Source organism: Tuber melanosporum, assembly GCF_000151645.1.
Source record: "Tuber melanosporum whole genome shotgun sequence assembly, scaffold_8, strain Mel28".
Classification (NCBI taxonomy): domain Eukaryota; kingdom Fungi; phylum Ascomycota; class Pezizomycetes; order Pezizales; family Tuberaceae; genus Tuber; species Tuber melanosporum.
This window is the reverse complement of record NW_003299128.1, coordinates 69,357-89,099: the sequence shown is the minus strand read 5'-3', so window position 1 is coordinate 89,099 and position 19,743 is coordinate 69,357. Positions and strand designations below refer to the sequence as shown.

At 47.8% G+C, this 19,743-nt stretch overlaps 7 protein-coding genes; 4 read left to right on the top strand and 3 right to left on the bottom strand.

Moving 5' to 3' along the window:
• Nucleotides 1-1,919: 1,919 nt before the first annotated feature.
• GSTUM_00011059001 (uncharacterized protein) lies at nucleotides 1,920-3,774 on the top strand. XM_002841682.2 has 6 exons: nucleotides 1,920-2,184; nucleotides 2,267-2,421; nucleotides 2,477-2,640; nucleotides 2,702-2,803; nucleotides 2,874-3,013; nucleotides 3,073-3,774. The coding sequence occupies exons 1-6, from the start codon at nucleotides 2,011-2,013 to the stop codon at nucleotides 3,367-3,369; spliced, it is 1,032 nt and encodes a 343-aa protein (XP_002841728.1). The 5' UTR covers nucleotides 1,920-2,010; the 3' UTR covers nucleotides 3,370-3,774.
• Nucleotides 3,775-4,238: 464 nt separating this feature from the next.
• Nucleotides 4,239-7,284, bottom strand: GSTUM_00011058001 (uncharacterized protein). XM_002841681.2 has 2 exons: nucleotides 5,282-7,284; nucleotides 4,239-5,141 (listed from the first exon to the last, which is right to left on the bottom strand). Exons 1-2 carry the CDS (start codon nucleotides 7,190-7,192, stop codon nucleotides 4,875-4,877), a joined length of 2,178 nt encoding a protein of 725 aa, XP_002841727.1. The 5' UTR covers nucleotides 7,193-7,284; the 3' UTR covers nucleotides 4,239-4,874.
• A 295-nt stretch (nucleotides 7,285-7,579) lies between these two features.
• GSTUM_00011057001 (uncharacterized protein) lies at nucleotides 7,580-9,057 on the top strand. XM_002841680.2 has 5 exons: nucleotides 7,580-7,690; nucleotides 7,749-8,124; nucleotides 8,196-8,331; nucleotides 8,513-8,751; nucleotides 8,869-9,057. Exons 1-5 carry the CDS (start codon nucleotides 7,666-7,668, stop codon nucleotides 8,969-8,971), a joined length of 879 nt encoding a protein of 292 aa, XP_002841726.1. The 5' UTR covers nucleotides 7,580-7,665; the 3' UTR covers nucleotides 8,972-9,057.
• A 936-nt stretch (nucleotides 9,058-9,993) lies between these two features.
• GSTUM_00011056001 (uncharacterized protein) lies at nucleotides 9,994-10,334 on the bottom strand. XM_002841679.2 has 1 exon: nucleotides 9,994-10,334. Exon 1 carries the CDS (start codon nucleotides 10,274-10,276, stop codon nucleotides 10,064-10,066), a length of 213 nt encoding a protein of 70 aa, XP_002841725.1. The 5' UTR covers nucleotides 10,277-10,334; the 3' UTR covers nucleotides 9,994-10,063.
• A 1,384-nt stretch (nucleotides 10,335-11,718) lies between these two features.
• On the top strand, nucleotides 11,719-14,775 carry GSTUM_00011055001 (uncharacterized protein). XM_002841678.2 has 6 exons: nucleotides 11,719-12,074; nucleotides 12,143-12,468; nucleotides 12,546-12,932; nucleotides 12,992-13,033; nucleotides 13,125-13,923; nucleotides 14,039-14,775. The coding sequence occupies exons 1-5, from the start codon at nucleotides 11,900-11,902 to the stop codon at nucleotides 13,269-13,271; spliced, it is 1,077 nt and encodes a 358-aa protein (XP_002841724.1). The 5' UTR covers nucleotides 11,719-11,899; the 3' UTR covers nucleotides 13,272-13,923; nucleotides 14,039-14,775.
• Nucleotides 14,776-16,806: 2,031 nt separating this feature from the next.
• GSTUM_00011054001 (uncharacterized protein) lies at nucleotides 16,807-17,797 on the bottom strand (the record flags this gene model as incomplete). XM_002841677.2 has 2 exons in its annotated part: nucleotides 16,807-16,995; nucleotides 17,057-17,797. The coding sequence occupies one exon, from the start codon at nucleotides 17,795-17,797 to the stop codon at nucleotides 17,564-17,566; it is 234 nt and encodes a 77-aa protein (XP_002841723.1). The 3' UTR covers nucleotides 16,807-16,995; nucleotides 17,057-17,563.
• Nucleotides 17,798-18,842: 1,045 nt separating this feature from the next.
• Nucleotides 18,843-19,743, top strand: part of GSTUM_00011053001 (uncharacterized protein) — a gene marked incomplete at its 3' end in the record, with an annotated part of 4,655 nt that continues 3,754 nt past the window's right edge. The window contains exon 1 of the mRNA XM_002841676.2: nucleotides 18,843-19,743. This exon is cut by the window's right edge and continues 222 nt beyond it. Within this exon, the coding sequence (XP_002841722.1) occupies nucleotides 19,705-19,743 (39 nt within the window). The 5' untranslated portion in view covers nucleotides 18,843-19,704.

Sequence of the window (19,743 nt, the reverse complement as noted above, 5' to 3'; positions counted from 1 at the left end):
GGATGTGGCCTTCTGTAGCGATAAATTCTCTGGACCTAGTCTACAAATGGGGGGCCCGCTCTCAACTGGTATGTATGAGATCGTGGAGATGGCACATGTGTGGTGCAATCCAAAATAACAGGTTACTGGTCTATCGAGTTTCTTCGATTTCCGCCTATCCCCCTGCTGGCGAACCATTGACTGGACTCTCATTTGACCCAGATCCATGACAGTCAGACTATGAATCGTGGTCTCGGAGTCTTTCAACACACAGCGACTGGGTACCCCACAGCGAGCTACCTTGGGCTGATATTGGTAAGGAACTGTTCTCCGACCAAGGGGCAGTTGAACAGCGCACGAACAAGAGGAGCGAGAGGATATTGGTCCAATTTGGGCGCTGAAGGCATTACTGTGGAGGCTTTTCTGATCCGTGGGATACTGGGAAAGGTGTAAACTCTCCTCGCTGTAACTGAAACCCCTTATTTTATCGATTTACACCGCGGTATAATATCGAGGGCCCGTGGGAAGATGCAGGTATGTAAACGTGGAGCATAACCCTACCGGTATATCTGCCTCTTGTCATTCACCTATGGGGCATTAACATAAGATATCCCCTAGCAGACTTATCTCAAACTTAGCCGGTAGGTACCGCTCACTTGGGGTTTGCACGATCTACCATCATTTCACATATGGTACGGACTGGATACAGTAGGGTGATCGTCGGCTTTTCCTATACCACGCAAGAAGTATCATACCAGGAAACAGGAATTAAAGAAATGTGGTAAAAAATCTGTGCGTGTCTGAGCGCTAATACAGCATATACCGTACTCCCGCTGTTTTCGGGTATTTTTTGCCTGAGGAAAGTGCCGTATGGTAAGTTACTGTAGGTGCTGGAGGCAAAAAATGGTCATCGCTCGAATACCGGAAATGTGGGAATAATTGAAATCATGTTAGGGTGTTGGAGTGCCTCCTTAGCAAAGTCCGCTGTATGATAACATTATAATATTATTTTCCTTTTTACTTGCCTTGATAGAGGGCTGTAAGAGAACCATTTCGCTGTGTTTCCTCCTTTTAATCCAAGGGGGCAAATCTTGAGCGTCCTAACATCGTTCTCAAAAGTGAAAACCGCGGGTTAGTAAAGAATAATGGTATAAGCTACATTAAAGCTATTTGTGTTTAGTCGTGGATATATTTACTTTGAAGTAGTTTGTTGTATTCGCGAGGAAGTTGCCAGTGATAAATTGATAGATTTGCTCTGCGAGCACAATGGCGGTGAACAGGTTGTCTGTGGCTGAGGCTTGGCGCTCCATCAGTGAACTTGGCGAAGGGTGTGTTGGCACCGTACTTGTATTGTATTATACAGGTTCACTGTAGCTGAAGCTTCCGGGGCTGATACTGTACTCGAGTACGAGTACTCGAGCACTGATTCCGCTAGTTCTATGGGGAGGTAGGCCATAATGTCAGGATTCATTTGCCTGAAAGCAACAATGCGGCAGTATGATACTGAATAAGTTGTTCGGGAGTCAGTGAAAGTAAGTTGCGGGGGATCGACGCCGTTACGGGTCGATTTTCCGGGTGTTTGCGGGTATGCAGCGGTTTGGGTCTCAAAATACTGGTACGGGCCTCATGGTCCAGAATTGCTCCAGTCACATGTAAACTGCTGCCGGCGCAGCCACGTGAGAGCGGAGTCGCTAAGGCTGCCCGAACCCTGCCGAGGTTCGAAAACACCCTCCGTAGCGAGATTATACTACGATATACGCGCAACATCCCCATGTTTTTTTGGAGTGTTGCCTTACGTCTCGTGTCCCTTATCCTCTGCCTGCCCCTCATTCAAACCCCCCACCACCGCTGTCCCCCATCCCCCATCCCCCATCCCCCATCCCCCATCCCCCATCCCCCATCCCCCATCCCCCATCCCCCTGCCCCCTGCCCCCTGCCCCTAATCTCTCTATTCTCCCATTCATCCTATCATACAGCCTCTTCTCCATCATCATAAATCCTATTTCCCTTGTCAATAAATCCCTATTTCTAATGACCCCAGAGCCTTCCACCACCAGCCGGCATCGTCACTCGCCCACATTAAAACCTCTTAAACCACGGGTCGATTCGGACGCTCCAGTTCAGAATGGAACACCCCAGACTCGGAGCGCTGATGTTTTGGTAGCCGCTGGATTTCAACGTCAATGGTCCGAGGAGAAAGAAAATGTACCTTATTTGTTTAAACTCTTCTCGCAAGGGATATATCTAGGTGCCGCTACTAATTACATCCTTTTTGTCTTTCGGATAGATATTACTTGGGCCTTACAACTATCTTGTCTCCCATCCAGGAAAAGATATCCGCCAGCAATCCATAACGGCCTTCAACAGCTGGCTGCAGGTTCCTGAAGTCTCTCTTCAGATAATTACCAAAGTCGTAGCTATGCTACATAATGCCTCACTTTTGTAAGAGCTTCTGAATTTGAACTGGTCCTTAACCTATTTTAACGAAACTTGATAGGGTCGACGATGTTGAAGACCGTTCTAATTTGCGACGAGGTTTCCCTGTAGCGCACAGTATATTTGGGGTAGCACAAACCATAAACTCCGCGAACTATGTGTACTTCCAGGCCTTACAGGAACTTTTGAAACTCAACAATCCATTAGTGCTCAGGATTTACACAGGTTAGCTAGCAAAGTCCCACGGCGTCCGCTTGATGCTAACCTGATGCGCTTGTTTGTCTAGAGGAACTACTGAATCTTCATCGGGGCCAGGGGATGGACCTCTTCTGGAGAGATACATTGACAACACCGACCGAGGATGACTATCTGGAGATGGTTAGCAATAGTTAGTAGATCCTTTACCCCCGTTCTTGTGTTTAGTCCATGACATGATACTAGCTCACATTCTGTAATAGAAACTGGTGGGTTATTCCGTCTGGCTGTGAAGCTCATGCAAGCCGAGAGCGCCTCGGACAAAGATTATGTTCCCTTGGTCAATATTATTGGTCTGCTTTTCCAAATCCTCGATGATTACTTAAATCTCCAATCAAATCAGGTGTCATTTCCCCATCCCCGCCAACCGCCCCAACAATCCGCTAATGCTATCAATAACAGTACACCAAGAATAAGGGATTCTGTGAGGATCTTACCGAGGGAAAATTTTCATTCCCTATAATCCACGCCATCCGCAGTGATCCATCCAACCGTCAACTGTTAAATATTTTGGGGCAGCGAACTACAGATGAGGATGTCAAAATGTACGCCGTTGCCTACATGAAAGACCAAACAGGCACCTTTGACTACACGAGGAAAGTTATCCACGATTTACACAAGAAGGCATTGGAGGCGGTTGAGGAACATGGTGGAAACCCGTTACTGGTCGCGATATTGATGAAATTGGTGGCTAGATAAGGGAACTGCTTCCTCCCTAAGGGGGGAGGGTTATTTCTGGAGTGATTTTTTTTCCCTTTTTTTCCTTTTTTTCCTTTTCTTTTTTTTTCTCTTATTTATATCGATGGGTGTAGGTCTTTCACCCCACCCGATGTTATATCAGGTTTATTTTTTCTTTGGGGTTTAGGTCTTTTCTTGGGCATCGGGAAGGCTAGTTTGGGTTTGTTACGAATGTCATTGTTTCAAGGGCAGCATTTCTTTCTCTTGCATTGGGGTTCTTGACATTTGCAAAAGCTTATGTATTTAGCTCTGGGATCGTGTTGTGTCATTGCTTTTTTACGTGGGCTAGTTTTAATGTAGCTCCCATCGTGCACCCGCTCATGAGTAGAGACCATAGACAATCTAAAGCTACATATCATATTCAGAGTTTTGATACGATACCTAAATCTATTCGGAGCTCGCACGTAACCCATTCGGAGCCGGTAGTACCGAAAAGAGGCTGATGTGAGGTTAGGGATTGCACCAAGCCCTAGGCTCCTCCCAACCTCTTTCAGGACAAACGTCACCAAAGTCGTGGAAAATCTTATTTCAACGTCCTCTACCATGACTACCCTCTCGCACACTGTCAATAATACAAATACCCAATCATCTTTGCTTGGCCATATTACAAAGCGCGCCAATTTCCTAACTAAATAACCTTTTCATATGCTCACCACACGAACCAGCAGCGGGGCGGGCAGGGAAACCATACCACCGATATGATAGATACCACGTCAATGGCTCGCGGATGGGCTTGCACAGATCATAATATATACGAAGTGCTATGGGGCAATGTCGCAGACAGGACAATGCCATGTGCGGCAAGTTTGGTAGCGGCCAACAAGAGCAAACCCCGTCAACTTACTAATACATTTTAGTTTACTTAGCAGATGCGACATTGCCCTGTCGAGAACATTATCCTGTTACGCTGTACAACCGCTCATGAAAGAAACATGCGTCATGAGTGGGGCGAAAGATGAGCAAAGTGAAGAGAGAAAAAAAGGACCCCCAAGGTAAACCCAAACCCGAAAATGGACATGGAGCTAATAAAACAGAAGAGCACCAGACATGGAGAGTAAAGAAAAGAATAGGAAAAAATGGGAAAAAAGGAAAAAGAGACCCAAGCCGCACACTGTATTTGGATAACTAAGCATAACCCCTAGCTAGCCACCAAAACACCGGAATAGAAACAAGCGGAGATGGGGATAGAGCAAAGCCCAAGCAAACTTCGACTCTGACAAGGGGAGAGGTAAAGCTCTCCTCCCTCCCAAGATTGCTAGAGAGAGAGAAAGCGCAAAAAATACTTAATTAGCAAAGTGAAAGATCCATCTATCCTCGCTCACAACTTTCACATATTCTCATCATAATATAAAGCTTCGAAGCTTCTGATTTTAAGATATGGGGAAAACCGAGAAGAAATGCAAAGAAAATAAAATAAAAAGTGAACCTAACAAGTACTGTGATGGTTTCCCCCACCCCGCTCCCACCTATTCTCCACCCTTACCGGAAGTCTGAGCCAACTGCTTCTGAGCAGCTAGTGCGGCCATCTTGTGATGATATCCAGGGGCTGGATGGAATTTTCTGACAGTGCGGATCTCGTCGGCCGCGTAGCCGGGAATGCGAATATTCCAGTTGCGCTCAAGAATTATTTGAACGTCCTTGAGATCCAGGGTGTCAGAGCCGCGAAGTTTAGCCATTTTGCAGGCTGAGGTAGCGATCGAATCGATGAACTCGTCGACGAGTTCGAGAATAGCCTGGGTCGATTTAGTTAGTACAGGATGTCTGCAGCACATGGCATAGCAGAGCAAACATTGGGCACCGCGGCGGGAAATTCTGAAATGCCAAATCCCGAAGCATATGGCAAACTTTCCAGTGAGATTTAAAGATAACATACCTCTTCAACATCAGGATCCAATCTCTCCTCCGGATCGATCTGCTTGACAAGCTCTTCCAACTTTCTCTTGCTCAACAAGCCCATGCCACCCTCATCAAACTCAAATGCAGGCTGCTTAGTAATAGCGGGAGTACTCATCATCTGATTGCCGGAACTATTCATACCACCACTTAAAGTTGGTCTGGCAGCAGGGACGGCGATAGGTTGCGGAGCAGCGAGCGCAAGGTTTGGGGGGATGTGAAAAGTGTGCTGTTGAGAAGTATCACGGGTAGTCTGAGAGGGGTGAGCGCTGGTTGTAGGCGATGCAGCTGACGCAGACGATGCTGGTTGGATACGGTGTGCTTGCTGTGCTTGCGGTTGCTGTTGAGCAACAGGTGTTCCCGTAGCCGTGGGTGGACGGGCTGCCGGTTGCACAGAGCCGGGGCGAGGGGCGGGCGAGTTAGGCTGAGCCATTGGGGTTCCGGGCGGCCCGGTTGGTCCCGGTGCTGGGGACCGCCCTGCAGCAGCCCCGGGTTGCTGGACTTGTTGATGGAGGCCACGCTGGGCCGCGGTAGACACTTGCTGTGTGGCCTGCTGTGGGGGTTGCTGTGTAACAGCTTGTTGCTGGGTCGTTGAGGTCTGACCCATTACTTGCTGCGGTTGTTGTTGCATTGGGGGTTGTTGTTGAGCTGCAGGAGACATTGTTTGTCGACCGACAGAAACACGATTCTGGTTTATTCCAGCAACGTTATTGCTAGGGCCCGGCGGAGAATCTGCTCGTTGTATAGGGGTTGCAATTCTTTGCGCAGGGGTACTTTGATGTTGCTGTTGTTGCGTCTGCGGCTGCGTATGTGGTTGCGTATGTTGCTGCATTTGGTTTGGCTGTTGGGCGGGCTGCTGGTGTAAATTCGGTGGGTTTCCTTGGGTATTATTGGGGTTTGTTTGCTGTTGTGGAGCTCCAACGTTTATCATTCCCTGTTGCCCTTGCTGTATATCCGGAACCATGCCTTGAGGGGCGGGTTTCTGCATTTGCCCACCCCCAACCATCGAAACTTGACCTTGTTGCTGGCTAGCCCTCATCCGCTGCTGTTGTTGCTGCTGCTGTTGTTGTTGGAGCATCTTCTGTTGGGCGGTGAATTTATTGAGAACATCCCTCCATCCATTGAAATTTTGGGTCACTTCAGTAATCTTCTGTTGGATTCCTACTTGCTCATCGGGCGTTAGGTTTGGTCGCTGGAGGCTTTGGTGTAGAGCAGTAATCTGTGCTTTTGCCTGGGTCATCTTTTGTCCAACTTGCGATAGCTTGCCGTAAATTTCTGCCCGCCAAGCATCCGCATTTTGCGGGGCAACCCCCGCTGGGACTATCCACGTTTGTCTTTGAGATATTGACGGCGCCGCCGGAGCCCCAGAAGTAACAGGTCCAGCACCAACGACACTTCCGACACTTGTTCCCCCACTGATCATCGTCCCATTGCCACCCGCAATACCTGCCAAAGAACTTCCAGCTGGTGTGCTGTAGTTCTGCTGCTGCTGCGTCTGCTGCTGTTGAACTTGTTGCTGTTGAGCTTGCTGCTGTTGCTGTGCCTCTCGCTGTTTCTGCTGTGCTTGCTGCTGCCGCAGTGATATCTTAAGGCGATTGACGATTTGGTCATATTGGACCTGCGCCGCCTGGCCTTCGGTGGTACCAAGCCCGCTTTTCTCCACAAGGCTTCTCAACCGATCCAGACCAGTCATATACTTCGTCTTTTGTTCATCACTCATAGATGGCTGTAGACTAACAAGATGCTGCAGCGCTTGGCGGGGTAACAGATTGCTGGGAGGGCCGGCCGACATTGTTCCGCCTTCGATTTTAACTTGCTTTGATGGTGGTGAGTTCTCGAGGTTAAGGTCAACTGGCTTACGTTTCCTTTCGCTTCCGTCAACGGTAGACATCCACGGGGCGTAAATAGCGCTCTAACTCCTAGTATGTAGCTTCTCCCGCCGCGTGGAGATCCGGTTGATTGCTGCTTGAGTTCTTGAAAAGGGTTGTTTGGATGAGGGCTTGAGTACGAAGTCGCGACTTACGCGCAGGGTCGCACATTTTTGAGATGTCGTCAAACGCTTACCTTAGCAAAACCAAAACGCACTTGGCCAGCATAGAATAAAATACAGCAACATAAAATAATGTCCGACTTTTGCTCCAAGCACTGCTCTCTGAGAATCTAAATTCATAGAAGTGAATTTAAGACGTTTTTAGAGAAAATCTATGGATTTGTTATATTTCGTCAAACTCCCACCAAAAATAACAAGACCTCTATTCACAAACCCTACTGTTTTCGAGGCAAAAAGGTTCCACATTTCTCAATCCCTCAGACAGCAACAAAACTTCTATATCCCCGCTATTTCCAAACAACACTAAGGCTACGATGGACCCATTCTCGTCCGAAGGGGGTACGCTATAGAATACACTCAACTTTAATTGCACTCCGCTAACATCAACGTATCGTAGAGCTCCTGACCATCCACAACGCCTTTCATGGAGGACAATATTCGGCCGTGATTAACCATGATACCTCAGGCTTATCGGCAGAAAATAGTATTCCATCAACAGTTTACAAGCTACGTTCCCAGATTGCTATTGGTCAGGCAGAAGAGGTAGCAATCGAGCTTGAGGGACAAGATAACCCGGATCTAGCTGTTCTGAAGGCATTTGCAGAATACAGCCAGGGGAGCACAGAGAACGCTGTGAAAATAGTCGAATCGCTCGTGGGATCGTCTTCAGATAACGCTACCGTCCAAATTATCGGAGCTACGATATTGCATGCGGAGGGAAGAAGCGAGGAGGCTCTCACCCTACTTAGCAGGCATCAGGGAAGTTTAGAAGCGTATATATCACCCTGAGTCAACATTGCTTCACTTTATACTCTCTTCCTGCTGATTATCTTTTATCTCATAGTGTAGCCTTGGTTGTGCAAATCCGTCTTTCGCAAAACCGGACAGACCTTGCGCTTAAGGAAGTGTTGAATGCTAAACGATGGGCACAGGACAGTTTGCTGGTCAATCTTGCTGAATCATGGGTTGGCCTACGTATTGTAAGTTTATCTCTAGGCGGTGAAACCATCAGGTTTCCTCCCCCCATCTCTTCTGCTCTTCAGTTTTGCGGCAATGTTATACAATTTGCTCATTATCTCACCTGCACGTGGACTTCTATATCGAGACTCTGAAATGCACATAGCAAGATATTATGGTTAACAAGTAACTCATGGATTTCAGGGTGGTGAGAAATATCAGCAGGCGTATTATGTCTATGAGGAACTGGCTCAAACCCCTTCCACCTCTGCACCGCGCACCCTAATCGGCCAGGCTGTTGCTGAACTCCATCTCGGGAGATTACCGGAAGCAGAGGTTGCCTTGCAGCAAGCCCTTGAAAAGAACCCGAAACATGAAGACGCCCTTGCAAACATGATTGTTCTCTCAATCCTCGCCGGGAAAGAAATTGACGAATATCTCAGGTGAGCCCTCTACTGTATTCTGTCTCTTTGATCTTTGGTCCGAAATTGTTGGGGTTGGCGATATTTCGGGAATGTCGCCGGGGCAGTATCATGGTTGCTGATTCGCCTATTATTCAGCTCATTGCAAAACACGGCGCCAAGCCATCCCTTCCTAACTGATGTCGCTCAGAAGAGCGAATTGTTTGATAAGTCTGCGGCAAAATATAGGGCCAAAGCATGAGTTTGAGGTGGTGTTTGATCTCTTAAAAAAATTATCCCGAAATATCATAATCAAATGCCCCACGGCTTTCCCATGGGGCGGTCTTATCTCTCTCTCCTCGCCTCGCCTTACCGGTATTTAAGCATCTTGATAGAAAAATATGGGCATATAATAATAACCCAATCCAGCGCCCACCGGAAACTATCATTATACCCCGATGTTTCAAAAGGGCAGAACTTTTTGACTGTAGTACCCGTACCCGCACCCCCACCCAAGTGCCCAGATACTGGTGTAATGAGCCGGTACTCCCGTGTTCAGCTTCCCCTCCGGTGCAAGTAAATATTATCCCTACAGGTACTGGTATCACGGTCGGGATCCTTGTTCAGGATAGAAAGGAGTGGGAAAAAATCCTGAATGAAAAATAATGAAGCGGAAATCAGGCATGGAAGAAACATGACTCTGTGCCAGGAGTCATGGGGCCAGAAGACACATATATGGCCTTAAGCGCTCAAGCGCAGTACCCCACCGCATCTGAGGAGAAATTGTATGGTCGTCACTCGCCAATTCTATGTCTCCGCTATCCAATCGAACAAACATATCGTGACATGGAATAGAATATGATTGTGCGATATGGCACTCTCACGTACACTCTCCTGTGCCCTGTGTGCTCATACAAGAGAATATCCCAAAGAATGCCAAATGACGATGAAAATAATTGGAAAGTTACAAAGTACCTTATTACGAAAAAGATTCCCCATAGTCCCGTATGCACACATTTCCATGCCCCTTGAGTTTGAAGTTTTGACGAGCAGTTTGGCTGGGGTATCTTCCAAGAGCATGAGATATGGTTCGGTTTCGCGTGGCTTGACGTTACAGATCATAATATTATAATACCAGCCCGAATCCCGTACTTAGTTGACGACTCCTAATTGGCCAAGATCAGTGACATGAGGCATTGTTTGAGTGTCTTGAGGTTTCTAAGTATCACCCTAATCACAGTACAGTACAAGTACTGTACGTCGCCGTCTCAGGGGTATGATAGCGCAACCTCTAGCTCAGAAATCAATAATTTACTCAGGAGAAAAAAACCTCTCAACCTCGCATCCTTTCTCATCATTTCCTGCAACCAAAGCCACCATCACCATCATCATCACCATCATCATCATCATCATCATCACACAGTACGGCTGGCGCTGTATCTACGCGGCTAGCGAGCCACCAAAAAAAAAACCCCCCTTGGTTGTTTTGAGCGATTTTAACCATCCAGCCCGAGAGACGTTTGAAAGTGTACTGGTAGACCATGTAGGGAAGGATTGGAATCTCCATATTATACTAGTACTCGTACACCTGACACAGCCTCACAAGCGGACCAGCGCCGTATGAGTTCTCTCCCACGAGTCCCACCTTTCTTTTTCTCTCCTGCGACAAGGAAGAGACCCAAGCAACATGTTTCCAACATGACTCATCGCGGTTGATCAGCCAAAGAACATGCCTCCGCCCTGCTCGTTCCGTTGCAGAGGAGCCGGAGTGGTGTAGAAAAAGTCAGACAACCGTACCGGTAAACGAATCTATTCCTCCGCTCACCATCGGTTGCCGGCTGTTTGGCCGTTTACCAGGAACAGCTTCATTATTCGACGAGGTTTTTCCGGCGCCGGAATTCATCTGGTCTTCCTGCAGGGTGAACCTTTCATTTACAACGGTTTTTTTTCCCCTTCTTCTTTCTTTCTTTCTTTCTTGTTTCCATTCAATTTGGTTCTTCGAGGGAACGGTCCTAATTTGAGGGACGGGATTCGCTCGGTTATCGTCCCGCATAGCCTCCACGCGTGACGGTACCTTGAAGCAGAGTTATTCCATACGCAGCTGAATCGACGAGCGATTTCTTGCAGCATATTATATTGTCGATATGTAGGTAGGCGGGTTCTCGTGTAGTGATGCTCAACATGCTACAATTGTGACGAGTGGACCAGTGTGATATAGAGAAGAAATGTTTGCGATCATGCAGTAAGTTGGGCTATGGGAGAGCGCAGCTTGGGAGGGAGTTCGCTATCCACAAGCACCGCTCTCGACCATATCTGTTCGAGTACAGGTGTATTTAAAAGTTTGAAACTGCAAGGACGGAACACATATGGGGCAGCGCCCTGTGCATCGTGAAATATTTTCTTTTCACCCGTAGAGATATCGGACAAAATATATTATTTGACAATGAGACTTTCCTGGGATCTGGGCCGATTTAAGCGTTGTCGTGGTCTACTAGCATTGGGATTTGGTACTCGTAAATTTGCTTATCAACTGTTTCCAGTGCTGGGTATCTCTTAATGCCCGTCCGGCACCCTCTGGGCGATATCTCTCATTTTTCTTTTCTTTTTCCACCCGATCTAGCCTTAGGGACTGCCGTAAAAGGAGCTTGTTGAAAAGGGAAATTGATTATATCGTCATGTTGCATCCCTCACTCCCGTAATCAATCTCACTCGCTCTCACCAAAATGATTAGGCCGGTTCTCAGCTCTATGCATTTTGCCCTCTCCCACCCCACGGGTGCGTATGTATCTAGCAGCTATCGTCCGCCAGGATCAATTGGTTGGCTGGCTGGCACCCCCCGTCTATCACCCGGGATTGAAGCTTTACCGATTTAGGAGGGGGTGCCTGGGCCCATTGAAAAATCTACTCGTACATTCCCCTCTGTTCACCTAAAATCGTCAAGATTCTTTGGAATTGGGAAATTTATAAAGCCTCCCCGTCCCTCCTTTTTTTCCAGCTTCATTCTAGGGCATACCTTTCAACTCGTGCCGTACGAAGTTTCGTTGATTTCTTTTCGTGAACTTGCCATCTGCCACTACCTAACACTTACGACTACTCCATTCCACCCCTCACTTTGGCATTCGTAACTCTCCCTCTCTCACCTCTCATCTCTCATTTATCCCCCCTTCTCTATCCCCCCCAATCCGCAATCATGGCTCCGGCGGTGGTGAATATCCAACCCATCAATGCCCCCGAGCTCGGGAAGGCCAAACATCATACTGGCGAAATCAAGGTCCAGGACCTCAGAGTGCCGGTGAAGACCCTGGATAGCACTACCAACTCTGATGACGTTCTCGGGTCGAAGCGAGACATCATTATCTTCTCGGGTAAGTTTGGAGTAAAAAAGAAACAGTTTGCTGTTGTATTTTGGGATCCTATATTGACAAATAGCCAGATTTCGACGGAACCATTTTCATGCAAGACACTGGTCATATCTTGTTCGATGCCCACGGGTGCGGTCCCAAACGAAGACAAGAGCTCGACGAGGAGATCAAAAACGGTGTAAGATCATTCCGTGATGTTTCGGAAGAGATGTGGGGAAGTTTGAATGTTCCCTTCGATGATGGATTTGAGATCATGAAAACCTCGCTCGAGATCGACCCCGCCTTCCATGACTTCCATAACTTCTGTATCAAGAATAACATTCCTTTCAATGTCATCTCCGCTGGTCTGAAGCCAATTCTTCGCCGTGTTTTGGACGACTTCTTGGGAAAAAAGCAGGTTAGAACACCCAACTGCTCATTGGTTGGAAAAAGCAATACTTGGTGTTTCAGGCTAACCTAATTTCGGATCTCTAGTCAAAATTCATCGACATTATTGCCAACGATGCCACAATCACCCCCGATGGCACACAATGGAAGCCAGTCTGGCGTCACGACACCGCTCTAGGCCATGACAAGGCTGCTTCAATTCAAGAATACCGCACGATTGCCTCCTCTGAGAGTGAGGACGGTTCATGCCCATTGATTGTCTTCGTCGGAGACGGTGTTTCAGATCTCGCAGCTGCCCGTGAGGCTGATGTCCTCTTCGCCAGAGCTGGATTAAGACTTGAAGAATACTGCAGGGAAAACAAAATCCCCTATATCCCATTTGATACCTTTGCCGATATCAAAAAGGAAATAATCAGGATCACAAAGGAGGATCAGAACAAGACTCAAGGATATGGAAAGCCGCCTAATTATAACGTATGCTTGATTATCCGACATCGGAATGTCACCTGATGCTAATTTGTGTCCTACCACAGCCCCGCGCAAACTTCTGGAGAAAAGCCGTCAAGCCGAAAACGGTATGTATCCCACTGCCACTCCACGCCTCTTCACCTTGAGCCATCCTTTAAAAACGTCTTGCTGGTTCCCAGTTCTAACGTACGAACCTAGGTTCCTCGATTCGTGCGAAATGCCACAAAAGGGGACAAGATGCACCTCTGGCCTGATTCTTTCACTGTCAAAAGCGAAACCCAGAAAGAGAACGAGCCTTCTACCTTATCGAACCCTGAGCCCACTCTAGAACTGAAATCCGAGTAAGATGTAATAGAAGAACTAGCGCAAAATTATTAGGCAACAGATCCGCACGTTTAGCACCTGTTAGCTTATGACTTGCAATATTTATTTTTTTCGAGCTTCGAGATCTCTATATTTTCTTGCTTTTGGTCTGGGGATAATTTTTACGGGCTAGAGGGATTTTTAAGGTTTACGAAAACCGGAAGCCCAAAGGGCAGAACGTCCAAATATACATTCCGGCAACGTTCATTTCTATGGGATCGGTTACATGTTTTCTCGTTTCCGTTTTTTTCTGGCTCAGAATGGCGCAAAGGCCTTCACGTTTAATACTCATTTCCCACTATAATGCACAATAATAGGAGCTCGTGTTGACCACATGTCCCTGCCGTATTGACATGATATGAGTATTTGCCTAAATCTTATCAGAGGATTCCGCCAGGGGCGGCGGCTTTCCAACAACTCGCCACATTGCCGAGACATCTAGTGATGGAGTAACCAGTGGCCAGTGGCCAGTGACCGGATACAATAAGTCCATCGGGCCCCCCAAAAATCCCATAGACTTATCTGATAAATTAGGACAAGTGTTCTTTAAAAATTGACAGGTGAAAAAAGGTCAGAACGTGTGACGATCGTCAACGTACCCGTGCGGGGTTCCCAACAACGCCGTAGACTACAGGTAAGTCCTCCTCAGCACTGCTTTCAATTACGACGGAGGCGGCGCCAGTCTAGCCGTGTACCGGAGCTTCTTGAAAGCGCCCCCCCACCCTTTCTTCCGTTTGCTTATCTGCTAGGGCCACGAATACCGTATTTTTGGGGCAGATCACCTCAAGGAAAGTTCAAGAGTCAACAAAGAGGTGATAGTGGGGGGTGACTACTCAAACAAGAACTGCATATTGTACTCCCACCCAGTCCGGCAACTTCAAGCTGACGCCCATAAAAGGGGCCAACCCCAACCCAAGCCTTGGTGGGCTGGTCTTCTCCTTGCATCGCACCCACCCAGTAAAGTACGAGTACAGTATGGTACTTCCCAGCCGGCGCTCTATCTAAGAATGGGTGTAAAGTATGATTATCAATTTAGAGCGCGGCTTCGAAACCGCCCCCCCTCCTCCAAACCCGGATTACGGATGCCAGGGGAATCAATTGGATTGGACGAACGGATGAGCGGTGGTGGTGTTGATCACGATAAGAAATCTAACATAGACTATCCGCCCTGGAGCATGCAGTAGAGGCGGGGTTCAGCCACGATGATTGGGGATGTGGCTCTACCGGTCGAATTCGAAACGCATGCCGTCGAAACAGATTCCGGTACCGTACAGCATGATGGGCGATCGAGGCTGATTTTGTGGGTCTTTGGCTCTCTCCCTCCGTGGACGTAGTTCCAAGCATTTTAACGTGGGGGTGAGGTTGGGGGGGGGCCATTTAAGGTTGTTATTGGTTGGTCATGTGATGTCACTCGGTATTCGATCCGGCGGGGAGGTGGTGATGGGTGTGGCGGTTTGATGAGCAATGATGCTAAATCTTGGGGGCTCGTTGTTCGCCGCAAAAGCGCAGCGGGTGGAGGGGGTTGGAAGGCTCGAAGGGAAGAATATTATTCGGTAAAATGTTGGTCATTGATGGTCACTCGCTTTGGATTATTTGTTGGAGCTTTTTCGTGGCGAGTCCCGTTTAACGTTGGGTCGTGGGGGGGGGGATCTGAGCTTTCCACCTTTTCCCTATCGAACCTCAAACCCCCTGAAACACTGTCGTTATCTCCCGCATACGGCATGCAGTGGGCACTTTTGAACCAAATCTCGCGCAGGGCTGCTGCGCACTCGGGTGTATGATGGTTATAAAGACACTTCACGCATTTCCCGTGCTCGTCAAGTACCCTGCCGCATGCTTTACCCGGACGGAAGCGGAGATGTTCTATGGTATGATATCGTCCCTTGCAATATTTACATCCCATGAATCTCATGGCTCTCGGATAACAATCGGGTACAAGTCACTTGCCACGACAACAAAAACGTCCTACTCCAAGTTTCCCGGAAATCCTCGTGGACTCCTACCTATACCGGTACCGGGAATTCCCCTTACCCTCCCCTCCTCAGATTGGCAGACTGCGTTTCCGCCCAAGAAAAGAAAAAACATGCGGCCAACTCCAACATGTCGTTGTTCCGGCTTTACGGTGGCGGATCATCACAGTGCGTCACTCGGTACTGTGGCTTACTTTGCAGTGACTGTCTTGTTTTTCTGTTTTGGAAAGCGACCTTACTGGATCCATTTGGGTGTTTTTGGGTGAGGTACGAGGACTGTGGATCAAGTAAAATATATATATATATATATATTTTACCTCCTAATCATACAGAGGATTACGGTACATTAACAAGAGGGGTGCGTGTTACGCAGCTTAGGCTTCCGAGTACCCGAATGGGTCTTGGCATTCATGACTGCCGTAGACTGACTTGTGATTATGTGAGGTGGGTTGCGCAGTGTTTCTTTTTTTCTTCTGGGAATTGTCGGCGTTGGTTAGTTGGTTGGTTGGTTAGTTGGGAGGGATCCTCCGCTTACTCGAGTACGGTACTCGAGTACAATAGTGTCCGTCCAAGCGATGCTGATGGAGGGATGGTACTGTACCGTAAAATCTCTTGAAACCTAGTTGCTCCCAATCTCCGTGACTAAGCCTTGTATGATGCAGTGTAGCCTGTAAGGTTAAGCAGGGCCCCGCTCCATTTAACGAGATTTGAGAAATCCCACGACACCGCATTTGGTGCCCGCTATTTCTTCCCAAGCTAGCGCTTCGCCAGAGTGGAGATGGTGGATCCCGAAAGATTTTGCGGCACTCGGACAATCCTCTATCGATAGGCGATTGGCCAAGCTGAGCAAGTTACGAGTACATGTACGAGTACTTGTAACGAAATTACAAACACCCGTACAGTACAGGCCATACCGGCACCACGTCGGGTAGACACTGTTCCTCCTTGAAGTGTTTGCTTCTATTATAATGGCGGAGATTAGAGGACTAACGGGGATAGTGTACTGTCCGAGTAAATACGGGTGCTCGAGCACAGTAAGAAAGGAGGAGACAAATCACGTGTTTGTAGATGATAAGGGGGAGGGAGGAAAAGCATGACTGGTAGATAAAAGTACAGACCGGGAGCGGCTGGAAGTCTGATGAGAGCAGAAAAAGGTGGGTAAAACGGGGACAAAAAATGTGATAGGGTACTCGAGCACAGCATGGTCTTGCTTGCTCGTCTGCCATGTGGGATGGAGGTTTCTGGAGTACGGGTACCGTAGGAATCTGAGCTTGACATGTGGGGGGGCGGGGGGCGGGGGTTTGCACTTTTTGTAGTACCGGTAATAATAGAGAAAATTGAGCGCCGCTTCATTGTGCACCGCTCAAGTACCGTACTTGTCCATCGTACATACAGCCGCCAGTCTGCGATCGGGGATGCCCAAAGTACGGTACCGCTGTTGGTATTCGCAGTGTGAGACTGGCGCTCGCACAAAGAAGGGGGCCTGAGCTGTGTACTGTACCGGTATGATACAATTGTACTGTACTTGAGTAATCATAAATTACCGGTTTTTTTTTCTTATTTCTCATGATATTATCAGTATCGATATGGATACAATAGGAGTCCAACGCAAAGCGAGAAAAAGTGACAGAGAACACCCATGCGACCTTTATCTCTTGAAAATTTCATGCCGTCCTCTCAGCTTCTGAGACATAGACGACTAAGGAGAGTTTTGCACTCTGGCTCAGTTGTCTGTTCTTCAGCGATCATCAGTATAGGTGCGGTCAAGGCTGATATTAGTTATGGTCTGAAGTATACCAGTATACTGCGAAATTTTGGTTACTGACAAAAGTCGCGTATTAGTTAACCTCTGTCTCAAACGCCAACAGGGGCTACACGAAATTCTCAATGTCTCGCCGGTCTAGGAGAAAACTGGGATGATACTTGTAAAAGGGGTGGGATATTTCACCGTGCAGTGACTCGATCACTGGTGACGCTGCAAGAATCGTGCTGTGCAGAATTGGGAGGGGAGGGTGGGGGAGAGGGGGTAAAAAAAAAAAGATGAAGGAAAAGGCTATGCTTGCCGTGGAACATTCCCCAGAATATTATCTCTCACCAGAGTTGGAGAATCTGGAATGGTGGTGGTGGTACAAACATTATGCTCACAAATTGTGGAACCTAAATTTTGCACTGGAAATTCTCTTCTCAGCCTCTCGTGAGAATAGGGGGGGGTGAACATGTGAGTAGGAGAGAAGGAAGGAGGAGGGGGGGGGAGGCTGGTTATTTATTTATGGAATGTATAAAAAGTGACTTTTTGGTTCGTTTTCAAACAAACAACACAAGATCCTCAAGAGCAAGATCTCCTCCCCACTCTATCCCTCCCTTCTTGCTATCAGCCTCACCTGAAAAGTGGTTCCAAAAAACTGGGACATGAAGAGTGATCAGGGTGATCAGTGGTGGGGTGTGCGCAGAGATGGCTTTCTGAATTTTTCTTCTTCCTGAAGAGCAAGAATGTATTACAGTATCGGTGTTCGTAAATGCCGTAAAAGAAAGAGACATGACGCCTTGCTCCCCTTACCGCTTTGGTACCGCATTGTACCATACTGTACCGCATTATACCATACTGGGGCGAGAGTGCAATTAAAAGCAGGCAATAAAAAATAACGGTGAAAGAATCCGCTCACCCGGCAGAAGTAAAAATATGGATCTCGTCCTTTGTTCAAAAAGAACCCCTCTTCACCGTGGGTTCCAGAAGCGTCTTGACTTAATTCGGGCTGTGGCGTTGGTAGAGGGGATACCGGTATGTCCGGGGAAAATCGATGCATATAGACAGCAGAACAGAACTACCACCACGGAGAAGAGAGGCTCCGCAGGGTACAGGCATTATGTTCGTAGGTTATATTTTACAGAAAGGCGAAATTTCAAGATGCCCTTGGCCGCATCCCCGGTAATGATGACAGGCACCGGGCCAGACATAGTTTCTTGGCAACTCGAGAGCCTCAGACCTTTAAAAATCCAAATGCTTTCTGCAAATCGCGATGTTCAGGGTTAGGATTGGTGCTCGCATTTCTCAACCCAGAAGCGATTACCCACAAAGGATCACCTCCATAAGTAACTCGAAACTCTGACCTTAAGCACAAATGGACACGCGTGGGGCAGGTAAATTCGCTACAATGGGAGGGGGGATAGGGTCTGAAAACAGTCAACTCGACAGAGTGAGGGTACGGTACTGTACTGGTAGGTGGCATGGCATTGGTTTTCGAACTGTAAAACATCCATCCCATCCATCCAGCCACACAGAATTTGTCTGTGTGTATAATAATACCATCCCATAATAAGCCAATGAAGCATTCGTCTCCAAGTATCATACCGCACTCGTACATAGACTCTGGACCCAGACATCCTTTTCATGGCGTTAGGTAGTCCAAGGTTTCTCGCTCGGAGGCAGGGCGGGGGCTGTACAGTACCATTAACCCAAAATTCTTTACAATCGATCAAAAAAGTAATCAGGAGGCTATTCAGATTCAAAATTATCCCTATTCGAGTAAAATGCCATAAATAAAGAGCCAGGAGGAAGGGGAAGGGGCTTGAGCCGCTTGGCTGTGACGAACTTGAACTGCATGCTCGGGGAAAAAGAATAACGCTCTTCTCCATCCAACTCGCCCTTCATTTTCCACCCAGATAAATAAAAACGTCACTGCTCCGCATGCCGGCCTACTCTGTCCTAAAATCTACCTTTCTTGTACTCTCAGAATCTACCGGTCGCCTGCAGAACTTCTGAATATCTCCATCCCTCAATATTCATTGATTCTTTCGACTTTGTGTCGTCTGAGCGTTCAACTGTGGGCTGGCAATACACGGACACGGACCGGAACACCAACGGGCGGATAGCGAAAAGTCAGACCGAAAGACAGATTGGTGCCTTGCCTACGTGGAATTACGGACCTGCGGTACCTGACCTGGCTGCTGGTTAGCGTGTGATGGGAGAGAGGTAAAAAGGACACCTCGCGAGGTTTTTCCCCCTATCGGTGGTCCATCCTATTTCTCTTACCACCGAGACCTTCAACTTCAGCTTTCTGCTTGGCTTCAACACTCTGCATCCTCACAAAAGAGTACCTGCTGTGTTTTTCCTTTTTTGCTACCGCATTTCGGTAGACTGCCGAATCACCGTCAGCTGCTCTCTTTTCAACCCCCCACCTAATAGAAAAAAAAATAAAGAAAGAAAAAAAAAAGGTTTTCAACGCTAGACGTGTTTTCCCCTCTATAAGCAGTTGCTACTGCTGTTTGACGGGATGGTTATCATAAACCTCCCCACACGTCTCGGACGCTCCAAGACCAGTGCGTCGAAGAATAGCTCTAAAAACCCCTCGCCAATACCCAGTCGGACCGGGTCACCAAAACTCATGAACGATAGTACTCTAGTTTTGAAGGCCACGGCGGTCCAAGTGAGCTAATTCCGTGGCCGCATGGGTAACCGCAATGGAGACGTTGCTGACAATGGGGGG